Source organism: Hemitrygon akajei, chromosome 7 (genome assembly GCF_048418815.1).
Source record: "Hemitrygon akajei chromosome 7, sHemAka1.3, whole genome shotgun sequence".
NCBI classification, from domain to species: Eukaryota; Metazoa; Chordata; class Chondrichthyes; order Myliobatiformes; family Dasyatidae; genus Hemitrygon; species Hemitrygon akajei.
The window spans coordinates 143,614,164-143,640,771 of NC_133130.1; the positions used below are offsets into that span (position 1 = coordinate 143,614,164).

General features: G+C 38.5%; 1 protein-coding gene across 4 annotated transcripts in view; it reads left to right on the top strand.

The window, feature by feature from the left end:
• Positions 1–24,729, top strand: part of grin1a (glutamate receptor, ionotropic, N-methyl D-aspartate 1a) — a 101,660-nt gene extending 76,931 nt beyond the window's left edge. For 2 of the 4 annotated variants that reach the window (XM_073052165.1, XM_073052166.1), the window contains 2 exons: positions 15,356–15,469; positions 20,447–24,729. In XM_073052165.1, the coding sequence (XP_072908266.1) occupies positions 15,356–15,469; positions 20,447–20,515 (183 nt within the window). In that variant the 3' untranslated portion in view covers positions 20,516–24,729. The remainder of the gene's footprint in view (positions 1–15,355; positions 15,470–20,446) is intronic. The other 2 variants (XM_073052167.1, XM_073052168.1) reach the window with 1 other exon arrangement.
• The last annotated feature ends 1,879 nt before the right edge of the window (positions 24,730–26,608 follow it).

The following is a 26,608-nucleotide window of genomic DNA, read 5'->3' on the forward strand; positions in this document are numbered from 1 at the left end:
GGTTACCTGTGACATGCTGGATTAGAAATGTTGGTCACTTTTTCAAGTGTTCATTCAACAATGGTTTACAGTTTGTTAAATGTGTTCTTGCTGCAGATTATTTAAATGCTTTGCCCAATGCATACTGTTTTGTACAGACAGTAGTAAATTAAGGCAACTGTGTGTGCAACTGTGCTGTGTTGTGTGTATAAGACATTTCACCACTCATTCAAGAGGCGTCTTCAGTTCTGATCCATGGTGGGTAGTTTTCTGGCTTATAAAAACTCTGTGCGAGTTGTTTAAAGGTGTAGCGATCACATGAGGATAATAAAAGGGTATTTAGTCTTATCCTTGCATGAATGGAGGTGTGAACTGTTGTGGAGACTCTGGGATAGAAATGTTAGGACTGCATTGTAAGTAGCTGACAGGTGGTGTTGTACCCCATCCCCTCTGTTCTGCGATGGGTTTTCCAGTTTTATAAAGATGGCTTCATAACTCCTCTTTCAAACTACCTGTCCTCCCTGTCCAACATGACTTGGCTGTATGTCTACACCTGATGGATAAGGGACACGCCTATGATGCTAATAATGAGTATATTTTGGACTGGGAGGCCAGGTGGTTTGAAAGAGGGGTTAAAGAAGCCATCTTTGTAAAACTGGAACACCCAACCATGAACAGAGGGGATGTTCATGGTTGGGTGTTCCAGTGCAGTCCTAAAATCCCTACCCTGGCATCTCCACAACAGTTCACACCTCCATTCATAAGGCTAATGACCCTCTCATTACCTCTATGACTCTTAACGACCCTCATGTGATTGCTATACCTTTAAACAACTCAGAGTTTATAAACTAGAAAACAACCCACTGTGGATCAGAACTGAAGAAGCCTTTTGGATGAGTGGTGAAATGTCTTCTAGACAACACAGCAAGTCCAGTTGCCTTTATTTACTACTGCTTGACATACAATGATCTGGATGACTAAGATCCTTCAAAGACATGTTTTGTACTGTTCTTTCTAAAGTATTCTGTAAATGTACCATCTTGTTATAGTTTCCTTGGTTATGTGTTCATCCTAATGAATTCTGATGATTGCAAAAAAGAATGAGATTAGGCTGTAGAGGGTGCTGAAAAGATTTACAAAGGTGTTGCTAGGACTGTTATAAGGAGAAACTGAATAGGTAGGGACTGTTTTCCTTGAAGTGAAGGAGGCTGAGGGTGATCTTATCAAGGTTTGTAAAATCATGAGGGGCAACGATAAGGTGGGTGACCACTGTGTTTTCTCCATTTTTTGAGGAGTCAAATCAAGAGGCTTAAGAAGAGAGAGGAGAGATTTAAAGGGATTCTGAAGGGTGTTTTTCACACAGAGAGTGATGGGTAGATGGAACATGCTATGCTGCTGGAAGAACTGGTAGAGGCACGTACAATTTGTAGATGTGATGTGCTAAATTTAAATGCTGTGTTCAGTGACCACCGTAACCATTCTGCACAGATCATTCAGCTGCAATTAAATGTTTTGCTGAGTCCACATGTCCCTGTGGGTTTTCCAAATGCACCAGGGCCACCTTTAAGTGTTCTACCCATTTCAGAGGGTTTGCTTGTAATGTTTCTGCCCAGTGCATTTGTGTGGGTGTATATATCTGCTGGACTTGGAGCTGTTTGGCACCTTGGGTCAAAGGGGAGAGGTAGATGTTTGCAAAAGTAGAGCTGAGAATAGTTTGTAATGTATGATAGGAGTAAGAGTTCTGATGGCAGGGCACTTGGGCTACGAGTTGGAAGTTGCAGTGAGGAGCAGGTGGTGGAACCTGCCATATTTAGCTTGAACTGCAAAATGCAAATAGATATTTACTTACATACTTCCTGCATTATGTTTTTATTTACAGTATCTATAGAAAGAGAAACAGAATTAATGTTTTGAGTCTGACAAAGAATCCTGGCACAGAAATGTTGACTCTGTTTCCCTTTGCACAGATGCTGGCTGATCTTTAAGTATTCTCCAGCATTTTCAGTTTTAATTCCATATTTCCAGTTTCTAATATATTTGCAGTTTTCTAATATTCTAATATTCTAATTAGAATATTTCTAATATTCTAATATTCTAATATTTGCAGTTTTCTAATATTTGCAGTTTCTAATATATCACAAAATGCTATCTTTATGTAACACCCCTTACCCCCAAAACTAAGAAACATGTTTATTTGGTGAGAGGCTTTTATATAATGTTGGAATCCATCCTGTCACCTTTGGTCAGTAGCCTTAAACATTCACAAACCAGTGAACGCTTGCTGGCCTGTAGAAAGTTCAGAGATACACTGATGGGGACATTCCAGCAAAATAATTCTGCTGTGGCTTCAACAAGTGCTTCCTTAAAATATAAAAAAAAGGCATTGTGTTTTTAAAAAAAAAATCATTCAGAAAACTCCAAAGAAACAGCACTGCCCCACTGAAAATCTGATTAACTTGGAGATTTATTTTAGCTCATTTCTCGGTCCCAAGACCTGGCGGGAAACTCATTTCTCAGTAGCAATTCTGTGTTACCTAAGACTTTACTTTCTGTGTCAACAGAAGTATCATGGGCAGAATTAGTCTGCTGCGAGATTTGGCCTGATAGGGAACCACTTATATTTATCCACCCCGTTTCTCTGGAAACTATTTAAAGGGCTTCTCAAATACTCATGATTCATTCTTTGTCCTCACTAAGATGTGACCATGCATCAGGACAGCTCTCCTGGCCTCTGGATCATTCCAAGCTGCCGCTGTTGATCTTTGCCACATCTCACACCTTTCTACTTCCCCCAAACTCCATAATCAGGGAGAGGAGACTTTATCTACATGGGCTTCAGACCACAGGAGAAGTCAGAATGGGCACAGAGTATTGCAAGCTTCCCTTGAGGGCAGGCATTCAGGGACAGTACTCCTATCCTTACAGGGACTTTCTCGAGGAGCACCTGGTGTAACTTTGGAGGTCTCCATATCTCCTTGCACATTGGTCATATCCTCTATGAGCACTGCTTTTCACCAAGCTATTCAGGCTCCTCTTGACCTCTCTGAGAGCGCCCTTCACTCCCTCCCAACACTGCACCATCTAATCATCAAGTAGTATCACTCTGCAATAACTGGAAGTGTATTGCTAGGATTGTGCCATAGCCCTTTAAGAGCTGGCTATCTCTATTAGGCTAAGTACTGGCCATTTACTGCACATTCATAGGGAATATGATATGTTCTCACACTATCAGTGAAAGTGCTCTTCTGTAAATGCTGAAAGTGAAGTTTTGGCTCTTTTACAAACACTAGTAGGTCAGAATAAGTCATGAAAGGCTAGTCATAACCCAAACATTGCTGCTACAGAGAGGCCACTACATTAGCAGAGAAACCTTACAGTGTGTTACACTTGTATAGCCCAGTAATAGAATCATGAAGCTGGACAACACAGGAATAGGCCCTTCAGTGCACTGTGTTTGTACTGACCACCATGCTTATCTCTGCTAATCCCAATGAGACTACAGTTGCTGGAACCCGGAGCAACACATAAAAAGCAGGTCAGACAGGATCTCTGCAGGGAAATGGACATTCTACATTTTGGGTTGATCACCAACTCGGGGTGTCATCACAGCTTTGAATTCCAGTGGTGAGGTGAGAATATGATGTCAAGGAGCCCCAGCAAAACTGGATAGCAAGAGGAAAACAGTTATGTGCCTCGCATAAAGGTAGACAGTTGTGGTGTTGAGGGTCAATCAATTGAGGCTCAAGATATCACTGCAGGAGTTCCTCAGGCAGTTTTCTAGCCCCACCATCTCCAGTTGCTACAATCCTTCACTGTCTTCCTTTATCACTAAGTCAAAAGTGGGACTGTTTGCCAAAAATTGCATACTGTGTTCTTCCATTTGCAGCTCTTCAGGTGGTAGTGCAGTCCTGCTCATACTTCAACCATTGGCAGCGAGGCTTCAGGTAACCTCTGCACCACTAGGCATTGACCATCTTGAAAGAGAGAGCTCGAGCGCTTCCCCTTAGTATTCAGTGGCTTTGCAGTAGATGATTGCCTCCACTATCACAACCTTGGGGCCAGCACTGGCCAGAACGTTGGTCTCAATGAGGCAAGGCTCATAAATACTATGGCGATAAAGTGGTAGAGTATACTCGACAAGTGCCTTCTGTTGTGGATCAGACGCAAAGTCGGTAGTACACTGTAGTTATCCTGAGATTCTCCAACAGCAATGAAGAAACTCCAAACCATCCAGGACAAAGCAACCACTTGATGGATACCCCATCCATCAATTCCTAGGGGCACTGTGTACTGTCTACAAGTTGCACTACAGCAACTCTGTAAGGCCACTATAAACTCTATAAATATGATCTGCATTATTTTTTTTATTTATTTATGCTTAGAGATACCATGCAGAACAGGCCCTTCCAGCTCAACGAGCTGTACTGCCCATCAACCCACCTATTTAACCCTAGCCTAATCACAGGACAATTTACAATGGTCAATTAACCTACCAACCAGAATGTCTTTGGACTGTGGGAAGAAACTAGAACACCCGGAGGAAATTCACATGGTTCACAGGCAGAAGGTACAAACTCCTTATAGATGGTGCTGGAATTGAACTCCAAACTCCATAGCTTTGCGCTGACCACTGTGGTGCCCATAATTTTATGGATCAGAGAAATCCTATGCAAAACCTTCCCACGGGAAACTTAGAGTGCTGGCAAGAGTTTGTGATAACTAATGGATCTAACTTTTAATTTGTCCTTTCTTTAGTTTTGACTGTGGAGTACCCGGCAGTGAGGTATAACAGTCAGATGAAATAGCTTCCATCCACTTGGGTGAAGTTTTTAGTGTCTCTAAAGTCATTGTATCTCATTAGAAATAGTGTAACATATCATGAATATTGTGAGAATATTTCAGAATGACTCCTAAGTGCTGATAAGAATAATAATTTTAATAAGTTACTAAATAAATAACAACTATGCATTGTATACATGGAGAAAAACATTCCAGAGCATTTTGGAAGTGTTACCAAGAAAATTTTCACAACACTGGGAGATATCAGGGCAGATCCTCGGATCAAAGGAGTAGATTGCAAGCTGCATCTGAAAAAAAGACAGGCAGAAACATTAAGGGGGTGAATTTTAAAGGCTTAGTCAGCTATCGATTAATTTTAAGGATAATAAAGAGGGCAGAAGAAAAGGAGTAAGGATAAAGTTGAGGGCAAGAGGAGAGAACAGAGAGGCTACCGTCATGCTTTGATACTGAACTTGCTTAACTGGCAGTCACTACAGGGCACCACACACAAGAGTGAAATAGAAAGTGGGAGTAAGGACAAGCACAGGAGAGATCTGGATGAATAGTTTGTGGAGAGGAGGGCAACTATGATAGACTGAAACAAAGGCAAGAAAAGAGTTCCAGCAGTGATCAACGGTGGCAGGAACTGTGTGTGCTGATGTTATAGTGGTGGAAATAAGAGGCCCTGGAAATGCTGTAGGCATGTGCTCTGTAGACTAAAATATGGCAAACACCCATAGTTTAACATACAGCAAACAGCCTGTTCATAGTTTCATTCAGGTGGTTGGAGACAAAACAGTGGTGTCAGCTTTCTAAGTATTTCATTGAGGAAACTTCAGCCTGTAGGGAAGAGAATATAAGTCAAGCAGTCAGCCAAAAGAGAGGCCTAGGAATGTGGGGGACAGTCAGAGGTGAGAGTCAATAATTAATATGGAAGCTCATTCTGTTTACAAATTACTAAAGCATACAAGTAGTTGAGAAATTCTAATCTGTCAATAATAATGTAAGTTTTACAACTGCAAGGCTGCTTTATAGGAAGATATTTCACCTTGTGATTGAATTGGAATTGGTTTATTGTTATTACATATACACAGATACAATGAAAAGTTCACACAGATCAAATCACTACGTAGTGCATTGAGGTAAAACAGTAAGAGAATGCAGAGTAATGTATAACAGCTACAGAGAATGTGCAATACAGATAGACAATAACGTGCAAGATCAGAACGAAATGAATTGTGAGCTCCAGAGTCCATCTATCGCACTAGCTGACCGAAGCATGCATTGAAGAATAGGTTATGTGAGGGTAAAGTAGTTGTGGAGAATACTCATCGAAGTGAACTGGCTGTGTATGTGACCCGTTTTTTGTATTGAATCATCTATGCCCAGTGAGCAAGAAAGATTATATGGTAGAAAATGGCCAAAAATACTAGTTGGGGCTTTAGAAGGTATTAAAGCTACAATGGAAGTAAGCCAGTTTACATTTTAACCTGGTACAGTTTGAATGAATGTGGCATTTTTCAACATAAATGTAAATAAAATTACAAGTCTGCATTCCCCATATTCTCTCATTCTTTGTCTTTCTCCATGTTCATCCCTCTCTCAGTAATAAAACCTATGTGTTATAATTGGAGGCAAGTTTATGTGGCAGCTATCAATGAAAGGGTGCAGCTAATCCTTTCTGAGAGAGCATGCAATTTCTGTAGCTCTGTGAATTATCTTTAGTTTCATTCCACTCTGGCAGTATAAACTTGTCAATGGAAGGGGATGTGGGATGGGTTTGTGAAGAATGGCGGTAGTGAAAGGTGTCAAGCCATGACAATATGCGATAAGGAGGCTTATTGTTATCATTTTATGGGACGAACAGGTATAGGTAAAATACTATGCCAGAGAGGACGATATTTTACAGTCTTGTTGAAATGTGTGTATTGTCATGATAAGGACATAGTAATCTTCAAATGATAAACTGTAATAAATTCTACCTTTGCAATAATATTATTGATAAGATCATGTTTTAAATGGCTTTATGAGCTTTAATGAGAGAAAAAAAAGAATTTCCAATCCCCACATATTGTATAAATGTGAACATTACATAAAGTTTGCCTTGTTCACAGCTCTGAAGAGTCTGGCTTCTTCAGCTTGAGACTTACATGGACACATGTGGGTTACAGGAAGTCAGCAGCTGGAGTGGAAGCTGCCAGTCACCCCATACATGACGTGTGAAAGGAATCATTATTGTTAAATGTTTTGTAGTGTCATCTTCACAACTCTTACATTATGAACAAAACAAATCTTGACAGGCCAAGGGGTAAAGGTCAGATTCTGAGAAATGGCCACTGTTAGAGGAGGATATTTTTTGTACAGAATGAGAGAGGGCCATTCAGCTTGTGTTGTCAAAGTCCTCTCAACAGTTCAATACAGCTCTGATCAAAATGAACACAAAAATAGTTGAAATAAATTTAAATAATTAAAAAATACTTAATATGGTGATAAAATGTACACTTAATTGAAATTAATTAAGTAAACTATTGATAGACAATTAACATGCAAGAGAAACTTCCTTCACTTAGCATGCTCATCCAGGCCAGTGACCCTGATGAAGTGAATGGGAATGCACCCCACTGTCAGCCTTGGCTGGCATAAAGCTCAGGAGACAGACATAAAGAGTATCCTGGCCCTCTGCTCACTACAGCACCTCCACCCAGCATGGTGCCCAGAGACATAAGGGAGACCAGATATCACAACATCTGATCCTCAGCACGCTCCTAAGTTCTGTACTGCATCAGAAAGTGCAGAAGACCGGGACGTTTCCAAGCAGTGAAGAGGACATCACCGGCAAATCTCCCCAGGTACCAGTGAAAGGTAAGCATATTTCAGCCCAATACTGTGCCCATTTGCTGCTAAATGTCAAAGAGAAAAAATGACTTGCATTCAGAGGAAGAAACAAAAATGTGACTGAGGAACAGAGGTTGTGTAGGGATTGATGTCCAACAGTACCGAGACCATGACCCTAAGTCTTTCCAAATGTCCTAAGGTCAATGCTACGCACAGAATCAGTGCTTTACACAAGAAGGCACGTCATATGAATTTCACTCTGACTCTCAGTGCATCATCATCCTGGGACTGAATTGTCAATCAATGTAAATGGGTGAGCTTTAATGTAGTAGTAGATAATCAAGTTATAGAAGTACATGAAAATCATAATGACTTCAATGAAATTAGAACAACTTGCTTCCAGACAGAGTCTTCATTGATGTGGCCATATTCCAGTGTTACTCACTGGAATTTAGAAGATTAAAGGGGGGAATCTTATTGAAATGTATAAAATTCTAAAGGGATTGGACAGGCTAGATGCAGGAAGATTGTTTCCAATGTTGGGGAAGTCCAGAACGAGGGGTCACAGTTTAAGGATAAAGGGGAAGCCTTTTAGGACTGAGATGAGGAGAAACTTCTTCACACAGAGAGTGGTGAATCTGTGGAATTCTCTGCCACAGGAAACGGTTGAGGCCAGTTCATTGGCTATATTTAAGAGGAAGTTAGATATGGCCCTTGTGGCTAAAGGGATCGGGAGTATGGAGAGAAATCAGGTACAGGGTTCTGAGTTGGATGATCAGCCATGATCATACTGAATGGCGGTGCAGGTTCGAAGGGCCGAATGGCCTACTCCTGCACCTATTTTCTATGATTCTGTTTCTATTACTGGTAATAATTGGAGCTCAAGGTGCAACCTACAGCAAGTGTGACAGATCAGCACTGGGACTTGCCAGTGTTGCTGACTTACAATGATCACTGGCCCTGTTGTCTGCTCTGGTGTGTGCACTGGGTTTTCCTTAGTATCCTCTTTTATGCACAGGAGAGGTTCCACTCCCTTTGCATGGGACCCACTCCTTGAAGAATCTCCTTATGGTGAATGCTGAGTACCCTCACCGCAGGGTGCGTGGGGTCTGCAGTGTATAAATCCAGGGCTGGGGTCATCCTCAGTGCCCCTGACTCCTCATCCTCATCCCAGGTTCTTTGCTACCACAACAGACATGTGCAGACATAATGAGAGCCACTGAAGCATCAGGATTGTAGTGAGAAATTATGTTTGTCCCCAGCAGCTGGTGTCAGAAGGAGAACAGCAAAGAGACCTTGAGCCTGAGGCTATGTGGTTGAGCAGGAGTGAGGTGGTGGTGACTGGGAGGTGTTCCTGCTCAGCATCCATGGTCTCAACTCCCTCTGAGTGGCCAAGAAAACCATTATCCACATACAAGAATCACCCTCATAAAGAAATAATACTCACAAGGTACCTGCAAACAAAGTTCCCCACTACAAATCAACTGATCATTTACAATTTAGAAACACAAAGCACATCAAAAGTAGAAAAATCATCTACCTGAAACATTAATTCTGTTTTTCTCTCTCTCTAGACGCTGCTTGACCTGCTGACTATCTTGAACATTTTCTGTTGCACCTCAATTGCATTTGCAGTTTTTGTTTTTAGCTTTCCACTTACCAATAAGGCAGGGAAGCCCAAATGCTGCGCTGATTCCCCAACCTGCTCTGCAGATCCAGTTGCACAGGTTACAGCTGATGGATGAATGAACCCCGACTCCAGATACCTAAATGGCCTATTGATAACATCTCTCTACTTCCTGATGAGTGGCACCACATTTGGAACTCTGCAAAAAAATCTTTTTCTGATGAGGGGACCCCACTCTGCAGATGGGATCTGCAGTGTGCCAATCACCCTGATCTATCTTGTGAGATCATGAATTTTCTTTCCACATCCCTCCAGTGTATGGGAAATCTCACTCTCGGCTTCTACCTCATTGATCAGGTGACCCTACGGGTCCTGTTTCAGGGTGTTAACTACCTCAGTACTGCACTTCAGCCAATCTTGGTATTGGCTTATTTTTGTCATGTACCTAGATAGTGAAAAGCTTGTCTTGTATGCTGTTCATACCAATCTGATCATTACACAGTGCATTGAGATAGAACAAGGTAAACCAATATCATTGCAGAATAAAGTGTAACAGCTACAGAGAAAGTGTAGTGTAGGTGAATGATAAAGTGCAAGATTGTAAGGAGATAGGGTGTGAGGTCAAGAGTTCTTAAGTAGAATCCAATCTGTCACATTACCATAGCTAATCCCTTCCATGGCCTACAGAATCAAAATAAAAATGGCAGATACTGGAAATCCAAAATAAAAATGTTGGAAACGCTCAGCAAGTCAAGCAGTGCTTGTGGAATCATTTGTTTGACCTGCTGAGTAGTTCTAGCTTCTTGTTTTAAGCCCCAAACTGAATGCCTTCTACCACACGATGAACAAAAATCAATAAATATTGATTTTTTACTGTCACCATCACCTGTAATTGCTCCAGTGTTATTATAGGCAATGTCTATCTGCAAAGGCCACAATACAGATTGTGAGAAACATTTAGATGTTGCAAGGATGGATGGATGGAGAAAACAAAGGCAGATCTCACAGCTTGTGTCAGAGGAGCATCCAGAGCAAATGTCTGTGAGACTGGGTGATAATCCACAGTGAACCAGAGTGCTGTTCAATCATCCCACTTGCAGCACTCACTCGGAAATATTGCCAACACTTGATGCAGTGTCTACTTTATCTTTATATATTCAGGACACTTCAGCTACAGATCCCCATGTTTGTTTTCTATGCCTCTCAGCTCACTATCTAGGAAGGTTTCCTACCATCTGCTGCTCCTGTTTGTTGCTGGCTAATTTACAGGGAACATTAGAGGAAGAGGCCAAGGCAAAGACAGGAAGAAATCAAGGAAGATTTTTTAATCACCTTGATCTTTATTAATGATGAACTCATGAGATTTGTATGTTGGACCTGATTGGGGGTTTGGTTTGCTTTGATATTTTTCACAAGATTATAATTTAAAGGGAGATAGTAGGGCAAGCAAATATTAGCCTCTTGAACTCTGAGGGAGCATGAGGAGGAATAAGCAAGATCTGATAATTTATATATTTAACCTTAGTTTTGATTTCTCTTGGAGTTTAACTTGCCACCTTTTCACAAGACTGCAAGTTATTGATTCTTGTTGCTAAGAATAGTATTCTTAGTAAGAATGTATAGTATTAATCAACTCTGCTCTCTGTTATGCTGAGTGGTCTGAGCTTATCTCAATCTGCACTTCACAGTTTGTGGTGGTTCATTTCTACTAGGAATTGACTCTTCCCTTTTATTGGCAATGCATATGCTATGTTATATAAGGATCTTGTGAATTGTTCCATTTACCAATCTTTAGGCCAATATCCAGGCATGAAACAGTGCACTTTGATGCCTTCACTATCATTGCAGGGGACTTCAACCAGGTCAACTTGAAGAAGTTTCTGAATAACTACCACCAACATATCATCTGTTGAACCAGAGGAACCAACGCACTTGACCACTGTTATATCACCATTGAGAACTCTTACTGTGTCAGACCACACACACACTTTGAAAAGTCTAATCACCTGGCTGTACTTCTACTCCCAGCATATAGGCAGATACTAAAAATCAGAGCACCAGAGGTGAAGACCAAGAAGATATAGTCAAGAGAGCAAAGGAGCGCTTACAGGACCGTTTTGAGTTGGTGGACTGGACAATACTCAGGGATTCAACTTTAAATGGAATAAACGTGCAAAGTTGTCACTGTGTCACTGACTTCATCAAGACCTGTGTGGATGAGTGCATGCCTTCAAGAATATATGGGACATATCCAAACCAAAAGCTGTGGGTGAACTAGGAGATCTACAGTCTGCTGAGGGCTATATCTGTGGCAATAAAGATGGGTGATCCAGAACTATACAAGAAATCCAGGTACAATCTACAGATGGCTATTTTAAGAGCTAAAAATAAATTCCAATTGAGGTTAGAGACTGAATTAGATGCACACCAGCTCTGGCAGTTTGCAGGCCATTACTTCCTACAAAGCAAAACCTAACATCATGTGTGGCTGTGATGCTTTACTCTCAGATTAGCTCAATGGCTTTTATGCATACTTCAAAATGGAGAACAAAGCTACACTTGTACAAATCCCTGTAACATCTGGTAACTCTGTGGTCTCTGCCAGAACATCTTTCAAGAGGGTGAACCCTTGCTAGATGTCAGGCACTGATGTTGTATCTGGTAGGGCACTGAAAATCTGTGCCAACAAACTGGTGGGAGTGTTCAAGGACATTTTCAATCTCTCATTGCTGCAGTCAGAGGTTCCCATCTGCTTCAAAAGGGTGACAATCATACCAGTGCCCAAGAACAGGGTGAGCTTCCTCAATGACTATCACCCAGTGGCACTTACTTCTACTATGATGAAGTGCTTTGAGAGTTTGGTCATGGCTAGAATCCACTCCTGCCTAAGCAAGGACTTGGGCCTGCTGCAATTTGCCTATCGCCACAATAGATCTACAGAGGATGCAATCACACTGGCTCTACACTCAGCCTTGGATCGCCTGGACAATAGCAATATCTATGTCAAGCTGCTGCTATTGTTGGCAGAATTTTAGATAGTGATGAGGAGGCATACAGGAGCGAGGTAGATCAGCTGGTTAAGTGGTGTTGCAACAATGTCAGTAAGACCAAGGAATATATTGTGGACTTCAGGGAGTTGAAGTCAAGGGAACACACACCAGTCTTATTGAGGGATCATCAGTGGAAAAGGTCAGCAGTTCCAAGTTCCTGGGGATCAACATCTCTAAAGATCTATCTTGGGCCCAGCATATCGATGCAATTACAAAAAAGGCATGACAGTGACTTTACTTCATTAGAAGTTTGAGGAGACATCATAAACTCACAAATTTCTAAGGATGTAAAGTGGAGAGCATTCTAACTGGCTGCATCACCATCTGGTATGGAGGGGCTACTGCACAAGATTGGAAAAAGCTACAGAAAGTTGTAAACTCGGTCATTTCCGTCATGGACACAAGCTTTGCCAGCATTGTCGGCACCTTTCAAAGGTGATGTCTCAAAAAGGCTGTATCCATCCTTAAAGATCTCCATTACCTAGGACACCCCTCTTTTATTACCATCAAGGAGGTGGTGCAGGAGCCAGAAGACACCCACTCAACATTTCAGGAAGAGCTTCTTCCCCTCTTCCATCCGATTTCTGAATGAACAATGAATCCATAAATACCATCTGAGTTATTTTCCTTTCCTTTTGCACTAATTTTTTAATATGTGCTTCTTATTGTAATTTATAGATTTTTATTGTTATGTATCACAATGTAATGCTGCTGAAAAGCAACAAATTTCATGACATGTGCCAGTAATATTAAACCTAATTCTGATTCTGATTTTTTTTCCAAAAAAACTGCAGATGCTGAGATAATTTCAACAGAAAAATGCAGCAAGTCAGGAGAGGCTCTAGAAGGAGCAAGTGTCTGACGTGTGGATATGTAAGAATCTGCACTGATGCAGCTTAATCAGCTGAGCACTGCACATATTTATTGTTTATTAAACAAAATATGACTAGTACAAAATGTGCTATATGTATCCATAAATTTTACATAATCTAAAAAGCACCAGGAATAGTCTGATCCACATGAGCTGTTATTTATATTAACCAATGAAAGGAGAATGTGAGGAAATTTTTAAATCCTAAATGAAAAATGATTATTTATCTCAAGTTGTGAAATGAACTGTTGCATTGTGCAAACAGAAATAACAAAGTCAACAGTATGGGCAGATATTTTTAGAAAATTATATTAAACACTTTTGAATTATACAACTGTTTTCACTCAGGTGGGCTTATATTTGCTACACTGTTTTAAGTGCCTGGAAGTCCAGTTTTCAAATCATACTTGGACTGAACTCCATTAGCTCATGGACAAAGAAATAAATATCATCCTTTTTTATTAGATGGCACACCTGACTTCAATGCAGGGCAGTATTAGATATTTAGATAAACATCTTAGGTGGACAAGTTTGATCCTAGTTTGATGGACAACTAGGTGATCCATCAAATTTTCATTGAGTTAGTCCAGACACAAAAAAGAGCAATGGGATTAAGGGAATATTGTCTAAATTGCCTGATACAATACTAGTAATCAATATGTTGACATACTGCATTTGTTTCAGATTTCTATGTTTGGTGGTTTAATAATTAATATTAGCACATTTATGATAAAATATTCTATACCTAATTAAAATAGTAGTCAAAAGAATTTCATATGAACATATTCATTGCTTATATTGTTCTGTGCAACTTCCAACTTGGTTGTTTCACATTACAACCTTGGATACTGTCAGTAGAAGCGGGACCAACATGAATGTGGACGATATGAAGGTGTCATGATCTGTTTTTTAATTGTTTCTGTGACTCTTCTATCACACAGGATTACCATCCTGCCATTGATCTAACAAATGAGGAAATTAAAGAAACAGTGGGATAACAAAAAGACTGTTTCCTGTTTTTCTTTATCGTTGAAGAGATCATACCTTAAAATGTAAACTACATTTTTCACATTTGTATAATTGTCTTTCATCCATGGTGATAGAAACCCATTTTACACAAGGTTCTTTTGTAAGTGTTTTTTTCCAAAATTACTTTTCTCTTATGTTGCTGTTTTAGCATCCTGACTGTCTGTCAATCCACGTCTGTTTTCCAGCATTTGTCTCTCTCCCCAAGTCTTCCTGAATTTAGATGGATTCAGCTTTGCTTCTAAACCTGTCTGACATCATCTATATTGGTGTGCTTCATTGTACTCTGGATTCCGTAGTTCAAAACTCGAGATTAAAAAGTTCTTGTTTATGTTTGTTTTGGTTTGAATCAATATTTCAACTAATAATGGATCAATGTTAATGAAGAGTCTGGTCTCCACACAGGAAGTAGTGACTGCTGACACCTCGGTCTTATATAGATGAACTGGAGCCTATAGGCTCCTTCAGTCATGTTTATTAAATGCATCCTTCTGCATTCTTTGAAAAGGACTCCACTCTTCAGGACATCAAAGGAGGAATCAGTTTGGATCATGAGTTTTTCAATGAAAGAGTCTGTTTGTCTTGGCTCAAAATAATGTGTCATTCATGGCAACAAAAGAGACAAAGTTTTTAAAAGAACAGACATTGTTGAACTGGATATGAAAATTATACCTAGTATTTTAACAGAAATGTTTAGATATTACTTATTTTGCTTTAAGTTTATTCTAGATTGAAATAAATTTTAGATTTTTTTTAACTTTTATAAATTATTTTGTAAATCATACAAAAACACTAGTGTATTAGTGACTAGTGCACTACATACACGAAGGTTCATGCATTCTCATCTTCAAGATCTGAGTCACGTTCATTAGATTCACTGCTCTTTCACAAATCTCAGCTTGTGGTGAGATTTTTCCTTTGATTTACCATTATTGCTGCTTGACAGTTAGGCCCTCCTTTGCCAGTTAACAATGTGGGACCCTCAAAGTGATTATTCTCATCCTTTTCCTGTCAGTTTGTTGGAACTGCCTTTCTTGGGCCAGGTTGCCACAGAGGTTTGCCAAGCAAATTATCTGTAGTGTACATCTACTTGATTTCTTCTTGCCACTACAAATATTAGACAAAGGTAGATTATAAATAACTATTATCAACAAAAAAAGTCAATAACATCAAATATATCTGTTCTAGGATAGAAAAAGTGGTAGCGCAGAGCCTGACCCTAAAAAGAAAGCAACACCTTTTAGATCGCTCACTTCAACACTGACCTCCAGCTTCAAGAGACGTAGGTCTTCCAAAGACACGGTAAGAGGATCTGGGACTCCTTTCACCATACCATGAGTCCATTAGCCCAAAGCTCATTCAGTACTATTACATATCCACATCACCACATGCCCATGTGAAACAGCTGCATTACATCCTTAACACTGGGCAAAGGAATAATGTGGGAGAACTCCAAAAGTGTTGATAACATCCTTGAATGTTTATGTCTGACACTTGTTCTTGCTCTCATTACCATTGTTAGTTGCCCTGGTCTTGAGCTCTGTTCTAAAGAAAATTCCCTATGCTTATTGCTGATCCATTCATGATGAACATAACCTTCAGTTAAATCTCACAACTGCCACAGGAGTCTAGGTTCATTGCCAAGATCCATGGATTTCATCATTCCTCAGCTTCATGTCTTCTACCATTTCTAAGCATTGATATTTTATATACTTCCTCCAAATCATGTTCTTTATCATTCCAAAGAATCATCCCTCACCATTTCCAAGGATCATGTTCTTTCTGCTGCTTTTTGATGATGGTGATGATGAGGATGAAATTTCTAAATTAAATCACTGACATGACCTTTTTATGATATATTTGTTGACTGTGATGATGTAATGATGTTTTGACTTTGTCTTTCTCTCTGCAGACACTTGTTCTTCCTTTTAGATTTCATCTTTTTCTTGACCAATTTTTTCAAGCTCTTCTTGAAATTCATCTTTATCTTGACTTCTTACTGCAAGGTCATCAATGATACATAATTGTCACACATTTTCAGCAACTAAAGTCCTTTATCTTGGCATTTTCCACTTCCTCTTTTTAGATATTTTTCATGTATTTAGTAATTGATTTATGATCCTGGCTATAGTCCCATACAGAAATATTACTGTTTAAAATGAATATTACATATGTGGGGGAGAAAGGGAGAATTTTGCTAGTTTTAGTGCTCACAGTATAAAAATAGAAACTGGAACCCTTAATAAACTTGTTTTCTTACAAGATGGATCAAAACCATCACAAAGAATATATTGTATAGGACAGCTGGAATTCTGTTTGTACACTCATACTAAATCAGTCACCTCATCACAAAATCAAGTTCAGCTATATTAAACATGGGTTTGGCCTGCCAAATTATTTAATTTGCAGAAATTAAGCTGGATACAGAGATACTTTTAGGTTGAAATTTCCCCAATAGAAAGAGCAGAATGAGTCTTCTCTACCATTAGCAACAGGCCTACAAAACAGCAGAAATGCCCAGCCCTGACACAAGATATCTGAGAATATATTAACACACCTGTTTAGAGACATAGGCATTTCCCACTTTTCATTACAGTGATCATCTACATAATAACACCATTAAACCATTTTAGCCATTCAGCCTTTTTGTGGTTCTATTGTAATTTAGCAGTGTTCTTTTAAGTGTTTATTTTCACTAAAGTTTTTGTTTAATATCCTTGTTTCCCTATAAAAGAATCAATGTAAAGCCAATAAATTATATCCAAGTCACAGCTCCTGGAACCATGATTGTAGCTGAAAACTTTAAATAGGTATACTATTAGAGACTGGCTCTGTAACCTTAGTCATGATAGTTGAGTAGCACTAAAAAAGTAGCTAACTAATGATGCACAAATTTTAAAAATCAGCAGGACATGCCTAGGAAGCCAGGAAACATTGCTTGAATAATAAGAGTAACATGAATGATAAAGTTAAATTTCTAAAGTCAGAATTTCTATTAGTGATTATGCTGACACAGTACAATGCCTTTTTCTGTCCACAAGGACTGTTAGCATATTTCAGATCTGAGAATTACTCTGGGCACTTAATAATATAAACAGGATTTAATATCAACAGGAAAAATATATTAGAGAGTTTTGGCATATTGCCAAATGAACTCATGTTTTCTCCTTATAACTGAGTAACAAGGCCAGAGGGTATCATATACAATATTCAATCTTGGATGAACATATTCATGTTTACTCTCTCTGGGGTTTGGTTTGCCGATATTTTAATCTTGCTGATCTAACTTTCCTAAGCCAACTGTGAAGTGAATAACATCTTTATTACACAGTTGGATTATTCTTGACTATCACGTCAATGATAATTTAAAATCCAGTTAAAAAATATTGCTTCAACTATTTATCCCTGCATTTCCCGAGGGCATTACTTTGAAATTAGTCTTTAATTCCTTTAATCTGAATGGTTAGAACCCTTCTCCTTGAATGCGGCTTACTCCCATTGCCTCTATTTAGGAAAATTTCTCATTTGTTAGGATCTTTCCCTTCCCTTTTAAAAAAAAAAAGCATAGCTTAGTAGGCATTTTTATTTCAAAGGTATGGCTACGCCTCGTCTTCTGTCATTGTCTTGTCTGCCTTCTCACTTAGAAGCACGTTTTATTTGCGTCATTTCATCAGTGGCACCTTAAAATAATTTTGTTTCTACAGTGTTCTGATCTTCACAAAGTCAGACAAGATGACATTTCAGAAAAACTGCATGATGAATTCCTTTCCCATTCCCCTTAATTGTACATTGTGCTCTAATCCTTCCAGATCTTGTTTTGAGAATTTTAATGTACATTTTTTATTGAACAGCATTTTACTTTCTAAATAAAATAGAATGCAAACTGATGTGTCTTGTCTGTCAGTCTGATTTTATGTGCTTTCCTGTTCTTTGATATGCACTGAATAATTCCATCTTTAATGAACTCCAAAGTTGCTAACTTCATACAGTATGTTCTGCTCCATTCTGCGATATGCCTGCCAACTGTCATTTCCCAGCCATTGTGGCATTCCTCAAAAGAACCTTTGTATGTATTGCAGTTATTTAATCTGTTGTTGTACAAGAAAATGTATTTTCCCTCCTGCTTTCAGATGGAACAGTGATGCTTCTTCCTGCTTCTTCTTTAGATTAGAAACTTGACTACTCAAGTAATAATGAATATGGATCTTGAGAAATTGCTTCTTCATTTTAGCCTGGCTGTCTAGGATTAATGCAAAGGCCAGAAAGCTAAGCTTGATAAAATCCATATTCATGAAAATATAATTTGATTGTTTTTAAATGTTATTGTTTGATGAATTTTGCATGATAAGGGTGCATGGAAAATAGTGACCTCACTAGATCATAAGTAACTGTATTATTTGTAAAGGGGTTATAGTTCTTGCTTTAATCAAAGAAAAATACTGATGCCACAGATTCTGATTCACATTTCTAATGAGGTTATGAAAATCATTAGGTGCTCACTTGTGTAACACAGCAACTGAATCTTCTATTGGCTCTGACTGATTTGTATTATCAGTCAAAAACTTCATAAGACAAGTTTTAATTTAATAGATACCAGTTTTGTAATTTGTATTTTTAAATTAAGATATTATTCTAAATGCAGGTGAGCACACTTATCTACCATGATATGACAAGAAAAATGAATTTATTATTATTAAAGCAAAAACCATTCATGAATAAAATATAACTTTACTAGCCATATTCCTAACAATGTGTAAAATATAGATGCTTAAAACAAATGCAGTGAGAAATAAGAATAGATTGAACTGAACATGTTTATTTGGGTGATGTATCATCTTATTGCAAAGGCTTATTACCTCAATAATGACATAGAGGATCTTCAGCCTTTAGTAAATGGGAGTTAACATAGCAATTAGCATCTTTTTATAACTTCAACTGAGTATGTTCTAGTTTCTGTAGATTACAAATTAAAAACATTTGTGGATAAGATTGTACCTTGTTTTATGGAAGGAGCTGGGGCTGAAAATGTAAGCATTGGGCTCTGATATTGGAGCATATGACCTAGGAACTTCCACAGAGAAAAAGAAAAAAATCTTTCTGTTCTTCTTTTCAATACATTTACTTCACTAAATAATTAGTAGTAGCAAGTTTAGTGACAACATGTACTGATTGGAGTTAATGTTGTTCAGTGTTACTTATTTACACTGTGACAGCACTTGAAAAGCTCCACTTTCTGGAACAGTTTGCAGATTTCTGGAACAATCTGCAACAATCTAGGTTGCAGATTGTTCCTAAAGCACAATCATGACCCCATCTTCTCACCCTCGATCAGTGACAATGAAATATTGACTTGTCAAAAATATCAGACTTGATTAGCTTTGTGTAGTTAGTGCAGTAGATAAGTGTAGTTTTGTAGTAGTTATGAAAATGCTGGCACTATAACAGTTTTCTATGTTATAGAGGTAGATCAGAATATAAACTCTGAGAGTTGTCTCTTCAGGAAGCTTTTAAAAGAGTTACAATCAATTACAACTTTTTAGGAGAACATGAATGGCTGGTGACAAGCTCATTTCCCCAGGTTGTGAGACACCTAATCAGCAATCCTTAAAGGGATTGCTGGAAGCTCATCCCAAAAGATAAGATTTCTGGTAGGCTTTGAAGCAGCACCTGCTTCTCTCCCCCGAAGTATAAACTGCTGGCTGGTTAGCTGAACAATTTTTATCAAAATAAATCTTTTACCTGCAGGAAGCTGACTAACTGATACCCACAGTTCATCAAGAAAGTACTAACAAGAACTGAACTTGAAACTGGTTCTAGTTTTGTAACTCTCCTGTTTAAGCAAGCACCAAGCCAAGATATAGTGCCTGACCGAGCAACACACACAAAATGCTGGAAGGACTCCCGATAAAGGGTCTCAGCCTGAAATATTGACTGTTTACTGTTTTCCATACACTAGATGCCGCCTGGCCTGCTGAGTTCCTCCAACATTTTGTGTATGTTGCCTTGGATTTCCACCATCTACAGATTTTCTCATATAGTGCCTGACTGATGTGCAACCTCTACTTCACCATTCATGAGCGCACCTGAATGCTAATTTAACCTCACCTGAAATTCCCATTTTCCTACAACAATAAATAAAGTTAATCTTGACAAATTCAGCCTATGTGTGGTAGAGTTATTGAGCAATGACCATTAGACATCTAGGATGAAGGGCATGCTGATTCTTCCGTGTCCTTGTGGAAGACTGGTTCTAATTCCTCTCTCTTTCTTATTTTACAGCAATACCATCCTACTGACATAAGTGGGCAACTGAACCTCTCAGACCCTTCTGTCAGCACTGTAGTGTGAATCTGCCCAGAATCCCAGAATACTGATGTTTTAAACCAGAATGAATTAAGCTACTCAAGAATTATTATCCAACAGCACTAGACTTTAGAACACCAGCAGTTCGCAGATTGAAAGAAGAATCAAAAGATACAATGGAATCACAACAAAATTGTCAGCATTTTTTTCTGCAAAACTTCAATATTACTGAACCTTGTGTGATCAGAGGAAAGTTACTCATTCTGTAGGTGTTTTATTTACTTACCAAACTTCCAGTATTAACCATCCATCAAACTTCCATGAATCAGCAAAGTTTCAGTATTCCTCATTGACTGTCAGTGTTATTTGGAAGAAATTGGATAGGTCAGTAGCTTAGTGTCATAGTCCGTTACTTTGGGAACATGCCAAAAGTCTACCCAAGAGTAGTGGAATGATAGTGTCTGGCTGCTGGGTACAGAAGTAAAATGGCTTTGGTACACTTTTAAGTGTCTAGTAGGCATCAAGCCACACATTACCCATAGGTCTGCAGAAATGGTTGTTTACCTGACAGAGTTTATCAGGGTGGACACAAAAAGTGCAAGTATGAAAGAGGATGAGTATGACACTGATGCAGTAGGTGGTACATTTCTGAAACGCTAAAGTGTATATAATGAGCTGGAGGAGAAGAAAACAGATTTGTTGTGTTTTTAATAATTGTGCCAAATCTACACAAATTAATTTTAAAGAGGGAAAAGCCATAGTTTTGTGAGAACAAACTTTGAATTCACACCAATTCACTAGGTATGTTTAGTAAGTAGACATGATGGGTATAACTTTTTACTTTCTAACAATTTGTAGAAAATTCCATGCCAATGTATCATGAAATGTGCATCAAAGATGAAGTAAAACAATAACAACATTTAAAAGTTATAGTTCTGAAAAAAGACTTACAATGTATTTTCTTGGAAAACGACAGCAGAGTTATCTCTAGTGTTTGGTGAATTACTAATGAGGGACACAATCTCAGCAGATGATTAAAGGGGGTAGAGGGAGACTTTGATGAGGTATTAAAAAGTCTTTAAAGAGATGATTATTTTCTTAAAAACAGCTATTAATGGACAAATATTTGATACATAACTGCTTACCTAATTAAAAAGGAAATATATAAAAGCAAATAGAAAAAGAGTGATTCAAATGGATAATTCTAGTTATAAACAAAACTATTACTAGCATAGAACCATTGAGCCAAAAATTCCCTTTACTGTTATTTTTATGTAAGTTAAGAAAACCTCAATAATTATGTCAATTCCTTTGTTAATATTAAAAATAGAAACAACAAAAAACGTGTTCAGATCCGTTCATACCGTGGAGAAAATGGAAACACTCAAAAAGTGGCACTGACCGTAGGCACTTTATCCATTCATAACAGTTTGAGAACATGACAATGGAAGTGCAGTGCTATTTCAAGAAAGATATAAATGAACCAATATTTTAATTTTAACAAGAAAGCCAGTTTAAATAGGTGCTATATGTCTGGGAGCAAATTCAAAAAATGCTACCTTAATCAGTTTTCTATCCATTGTTTTACCAACTCTGGACAAATTAAGGATCTGAACATATACTCAGCCTGTGCTGTCTGTATGAGACTTCCTTTCAATATACCACCAGTGTTACCTGTAAAGCAATATAACTGTATTGGGAAGATTTTGGTCTCTTCACTGCTATGTTTGTTCCCAAAGAGGGAAATCTGTGGCCGAAAAATTCAGTAAAATTTTCTGCTGATCATTGTGTGCCAATTTTCTAGGCCACCCAGTGTTACAGGGTGGAGAGGGAGGGATGCTGAGATCTTTTATCTTCAGCATTCGACAGCTTTAATATGCTGTATTTAAAGTTGCACAACATAATTTCATTAGGTTTCTACCATAATTTCCAAATCTATGCACTCAGTTAATATAATTTCCCAGAATTATCATCATCTGTAAACAGAAGGCAGAAAAAAGTTTCAGACACTAATTTCACAGCTCTGAAATACAGAGTCAGCCCCGATTTAGTTAGCCCATCCTTTTTTCTGTGTGGAGTAAAATCTTAAAATCATAGTCTGGAAGGTTAGATCTGCAGCTAAAGATTTAGCCCAGATGCCATATTTATCAGGATGGCAGTGATAACAGACATCCAAGATCCCCAATCTTTTTCCTTAATGTGCCAATTATTTTTGGGGTCCAGTTACATCCATGGACTAGAATGCCAAAATGCTCCAATGACTTGATAAAGATATTCAAAATAATAAAGGATCTAGTTTTAACACTGAATTATTGTCATTGATATAAAGCTAAAGACCCAGAATAACATGAGAAAACATTTTGATCCGAAACTCCCAACTGGAATGGGTGGTGGAAAAAGAGAACTGGATTGGTACTTAAGGGAAGAAAATATGGAGAATGAGCTGGCATTCTGTGGGATCCAACATCATGCTTTCAAGTTTTGTAAATGAAAACATCCCACACTAATTTAATTACCATAGTCTTCATGCACTGCAAAAACTTATTGCACCAATCTTCCTGCACAAATTTTATGTGCACAACTTTATACATCAACAAGTTATTAAAAATTATGACTCGAAGAGTAGACAGGATATGAGGTACAAATATTGATACACCTTGCCCAAGAATATCTATGAAATTAAACAGAACAAGTTATACAGATAGCAGTTATTTACTTGAAGAGCTACACACGTTAACAAATGCAATCCTTCTATACACACTACATATTTCTTCTCAACTGCGCTGCACAGTAAACTGCTGAAACTATAAATCATGTTTCTTCTCAAACATAATTAATAATTATTTCAGATTTGTGCCTGGGAGAGGAACGTATAGAGAGATACTTTGGGCTCTATTTCTGGGACTAAAATCTCCAGGGTATTCCTACATGAACTGCCAAAAAATTTATGAATAGAAATTTATTATTGCAGTTTTCCATGTTGATGAATAGAGATCCATTAAATAATTTTATATACTTGATCTGAAAAATACTAATTTATGATTGTAAGTCAACACTGCAGATTTATTATCATACATGTTTTGGGAAATTCTTGTAGTGCACTTATCCTCACTATTGCAGGACATTGTAAACGATGCAGCCTGTATTATTCCCTGTACAGTGGATAATGTGTAATAAAAACAGAAAACGATGGAAGATCTCAGCAGGCCAGGAAACATCTATGGAATGCTAAACAGGATTAATGTTTCAGGTCAATTAACTTTTATCTGAACTAGGAAGTAAGTTTAAATTTTCAGAGAGGGAGAAGGGTTGCTAGAAGGAAAGGCAAGCTTAGTCATAGGGTGGAAACCAAAGAGAGGTTGAAGGGCATAAATGTAATGGTGCACATAGAGAGAGGATGGCAAAAGTACATCTTGGAGAGGTTTAACTAGGAGCAGATGAATGAAATCTGAAATATCGGAGGAGGGAGGGGAAAATACTGAATACCAGAAATGTGAGATACCCAACTGCAATGGCTGATTATATGAAATTGTTGTTCAGTATTAATTCCTGGAAGCTCCTATGTGATGTTGGAAAATGGTTTCCCAAGCTTACACTGAGCTTCATTAGAAAGTTTTGAAGTCAAGTTACTTAGATCTGAATACAACTTCAAGGACTCCCACAGTCAATTTGACTAGATTTCCTCTCAATCTGTTTCCGGCAAGGAATGTGTTTCTATGTCTCTATTGCATCAGTTGTGACTGCTGTGTCACCTTTCACTCCAATGGTTCCAATATGGCTTTCACCTCAGCAATAGTATACAAGACTCTCAGGCATGTCTCTTCCAGCTCAAAGAACAGAAGCTCCTCTTGCAGTTTACAACAGGCACCCTCTTTCAGTTGGCATCACCACCTGTCTCCACCCAATTACACAGGCTCCTTTTTTGTTGTTTCTCCCTCTCTCCTCATTCTTTGTAACAAAACTACAAAATTTGCTTCATTTCTAACTCTGCCTAGTTCTGATGAAAGATCATTAGCCATTAGCCTTTTTTTTAAATCCACAGATGCTGCCTGATCTGAAGAGCATTTCCATTACTTTTATTAATATTTCAGATTTCCAGCACCTCCAGTATTTTGTCTATGAGTAATGTTTAGTGCCTAAGATAGTTTATGTAAATTCTTACAAATTTGTTTTAGAACAGGTTATAGATACTGCATGGTATTGAAAATAGACACACTTTTTTCAACAATTCTGAAATAATAAAATAATTTTAAAAGGTGTCTGTCACTTATGTATCGTTCAAATGTGAACACTTTGAATCTTTGACTTTGGTTTGAGGACTGTTTTTATTTGGATATAATGGTTTCCATTCTGGAAAACATGTAACAGTGCTCATCCATGTGGAGGATTCGTAGATTATACCAGAGACTCACAAGATTGACAGAACAAACTTGGAGCTCATCCTCATGTGGTAAGGATGTTGTCAACTCCAATTACCTGGAAGTGCTGGTTTGGATGGGACGAGGCATGCAACAAGAACTGGCTGGATTCTCAATAACTGGTAAGAACCTTGTCATTAGATGGGAAGTGCTCTCAGACTGCTATATTAGGTGCAGGTGTGGCCTGACCCCTGCTCCTCCAGCTTGGAAACCACCCAGGCCAACTGGCTGTTCACCTAGGGGTACAAGATGGTGTGGGTTAGACGGGTTATGATGCAAGTTCCTGGAACTGGGGGCAAAAATGTCCCAAATATCACCCTCATCTTGATGACCACTTTTGTGTGTGGCTGTAACAGGTTGTGTATGGAACCTAAGTATGTGGGCACCAATACCACTACATGCTGAGGTTTTGTGAAACATGGTTCTTTAGCCGCGAAACATCCCAGTCAGCTGGACACTGCCACACTACCTTCTTGGGAAAGTTCTTCACCTTTAACCATACGTCCAACAGGCAGTGGTCAGCATGGAACATCCTGCAAATACTACAGGAGAAGGACTCAATGGACACAGTGAGGTGGTTTCCTCAGCAGACTGTCCAGACCAATACTGTTTCATTGTCAATCCTCACCAAAAGGCACCAAGACCTTGCCTAGTTGATGGTGGGAAGGGCCTTCTCAGTCAGATCCCTCCAGCACGTCCGAATCATCATTCCTCTCACAAGCTGCCCGTTGGATGATCACAGTCTTGGTGCTATAGAACATGGTAAAGGTGTCTTTGGTGTGAAGGTAGAACTTTGTCTTCACAGACCATATGTTGTAGTTATTCCTACCAAAGTTATAATGGACAGATATATTTACAACAGAGACATTGGTGGCAATGAGTACCAGATTCTTGTTATTTCATCACTTGTTGTAGAACAGGTCCAACAGCTACGTCCTTCAGTACGCACCAATTTTAATGAATGACTGTATTACTAAGCCAGTCATAGTGATGTACACTGGAGTACCTAACCCTTGTTACATCTTGTATCTTTGCAACTTTCAGCGTTCCTCTAAATATTCTTCAAAATGGACTAAATCATCAGCTAAGTGTGGATGCCAGCGGGCAATGGCCAGATGTCCAAAGTCAAGGTCATCTTTCTTATAGTATACCACTGCTTCCAGTGGGTCTTTATGATGTTCAAAGTGATACAGAAAGTTTTCTTGGTGCCTTATAATCATTTCTCCAATGATCTGTACCATCAAAAACAAATTGGCTAGCTACCATCATTTGCTTTGCGTAACTATGTTGGAAAGAAAATGCTGGTAAAATTATTTCACTGAAATGTTTATGGGCAGGTTGCCCTCCTCCAAAAATCACGTACTGGAATGGCAAATGGAACAGCTTTCTTTTTTCTTATCTCAAGCCACTGCTGGATTAGACTGTATAGTTATATTTTTAGCAGCTTAATTTTTATAGCTGGTTGATATTTTGTGTCAAAATAGATGTTTAATATGTTTCCTAGTGGTCACAGTATATATATGCAATTGTTCAGTGTGTCCCTTAGTGGTTACAGTTTGTCTACTCTTTGGAAGCATCTTGGTATCACATTATTTGAATAGGGGCTATATAATTGGTTAACTCTTATCTACAAATTTAAATGGAATGTTTGCTTATCTGGAATACAAGAAAGGGTGAACAAGTTGGACCACCATCATCTTGCTTTCCACTGCTTCTTCCC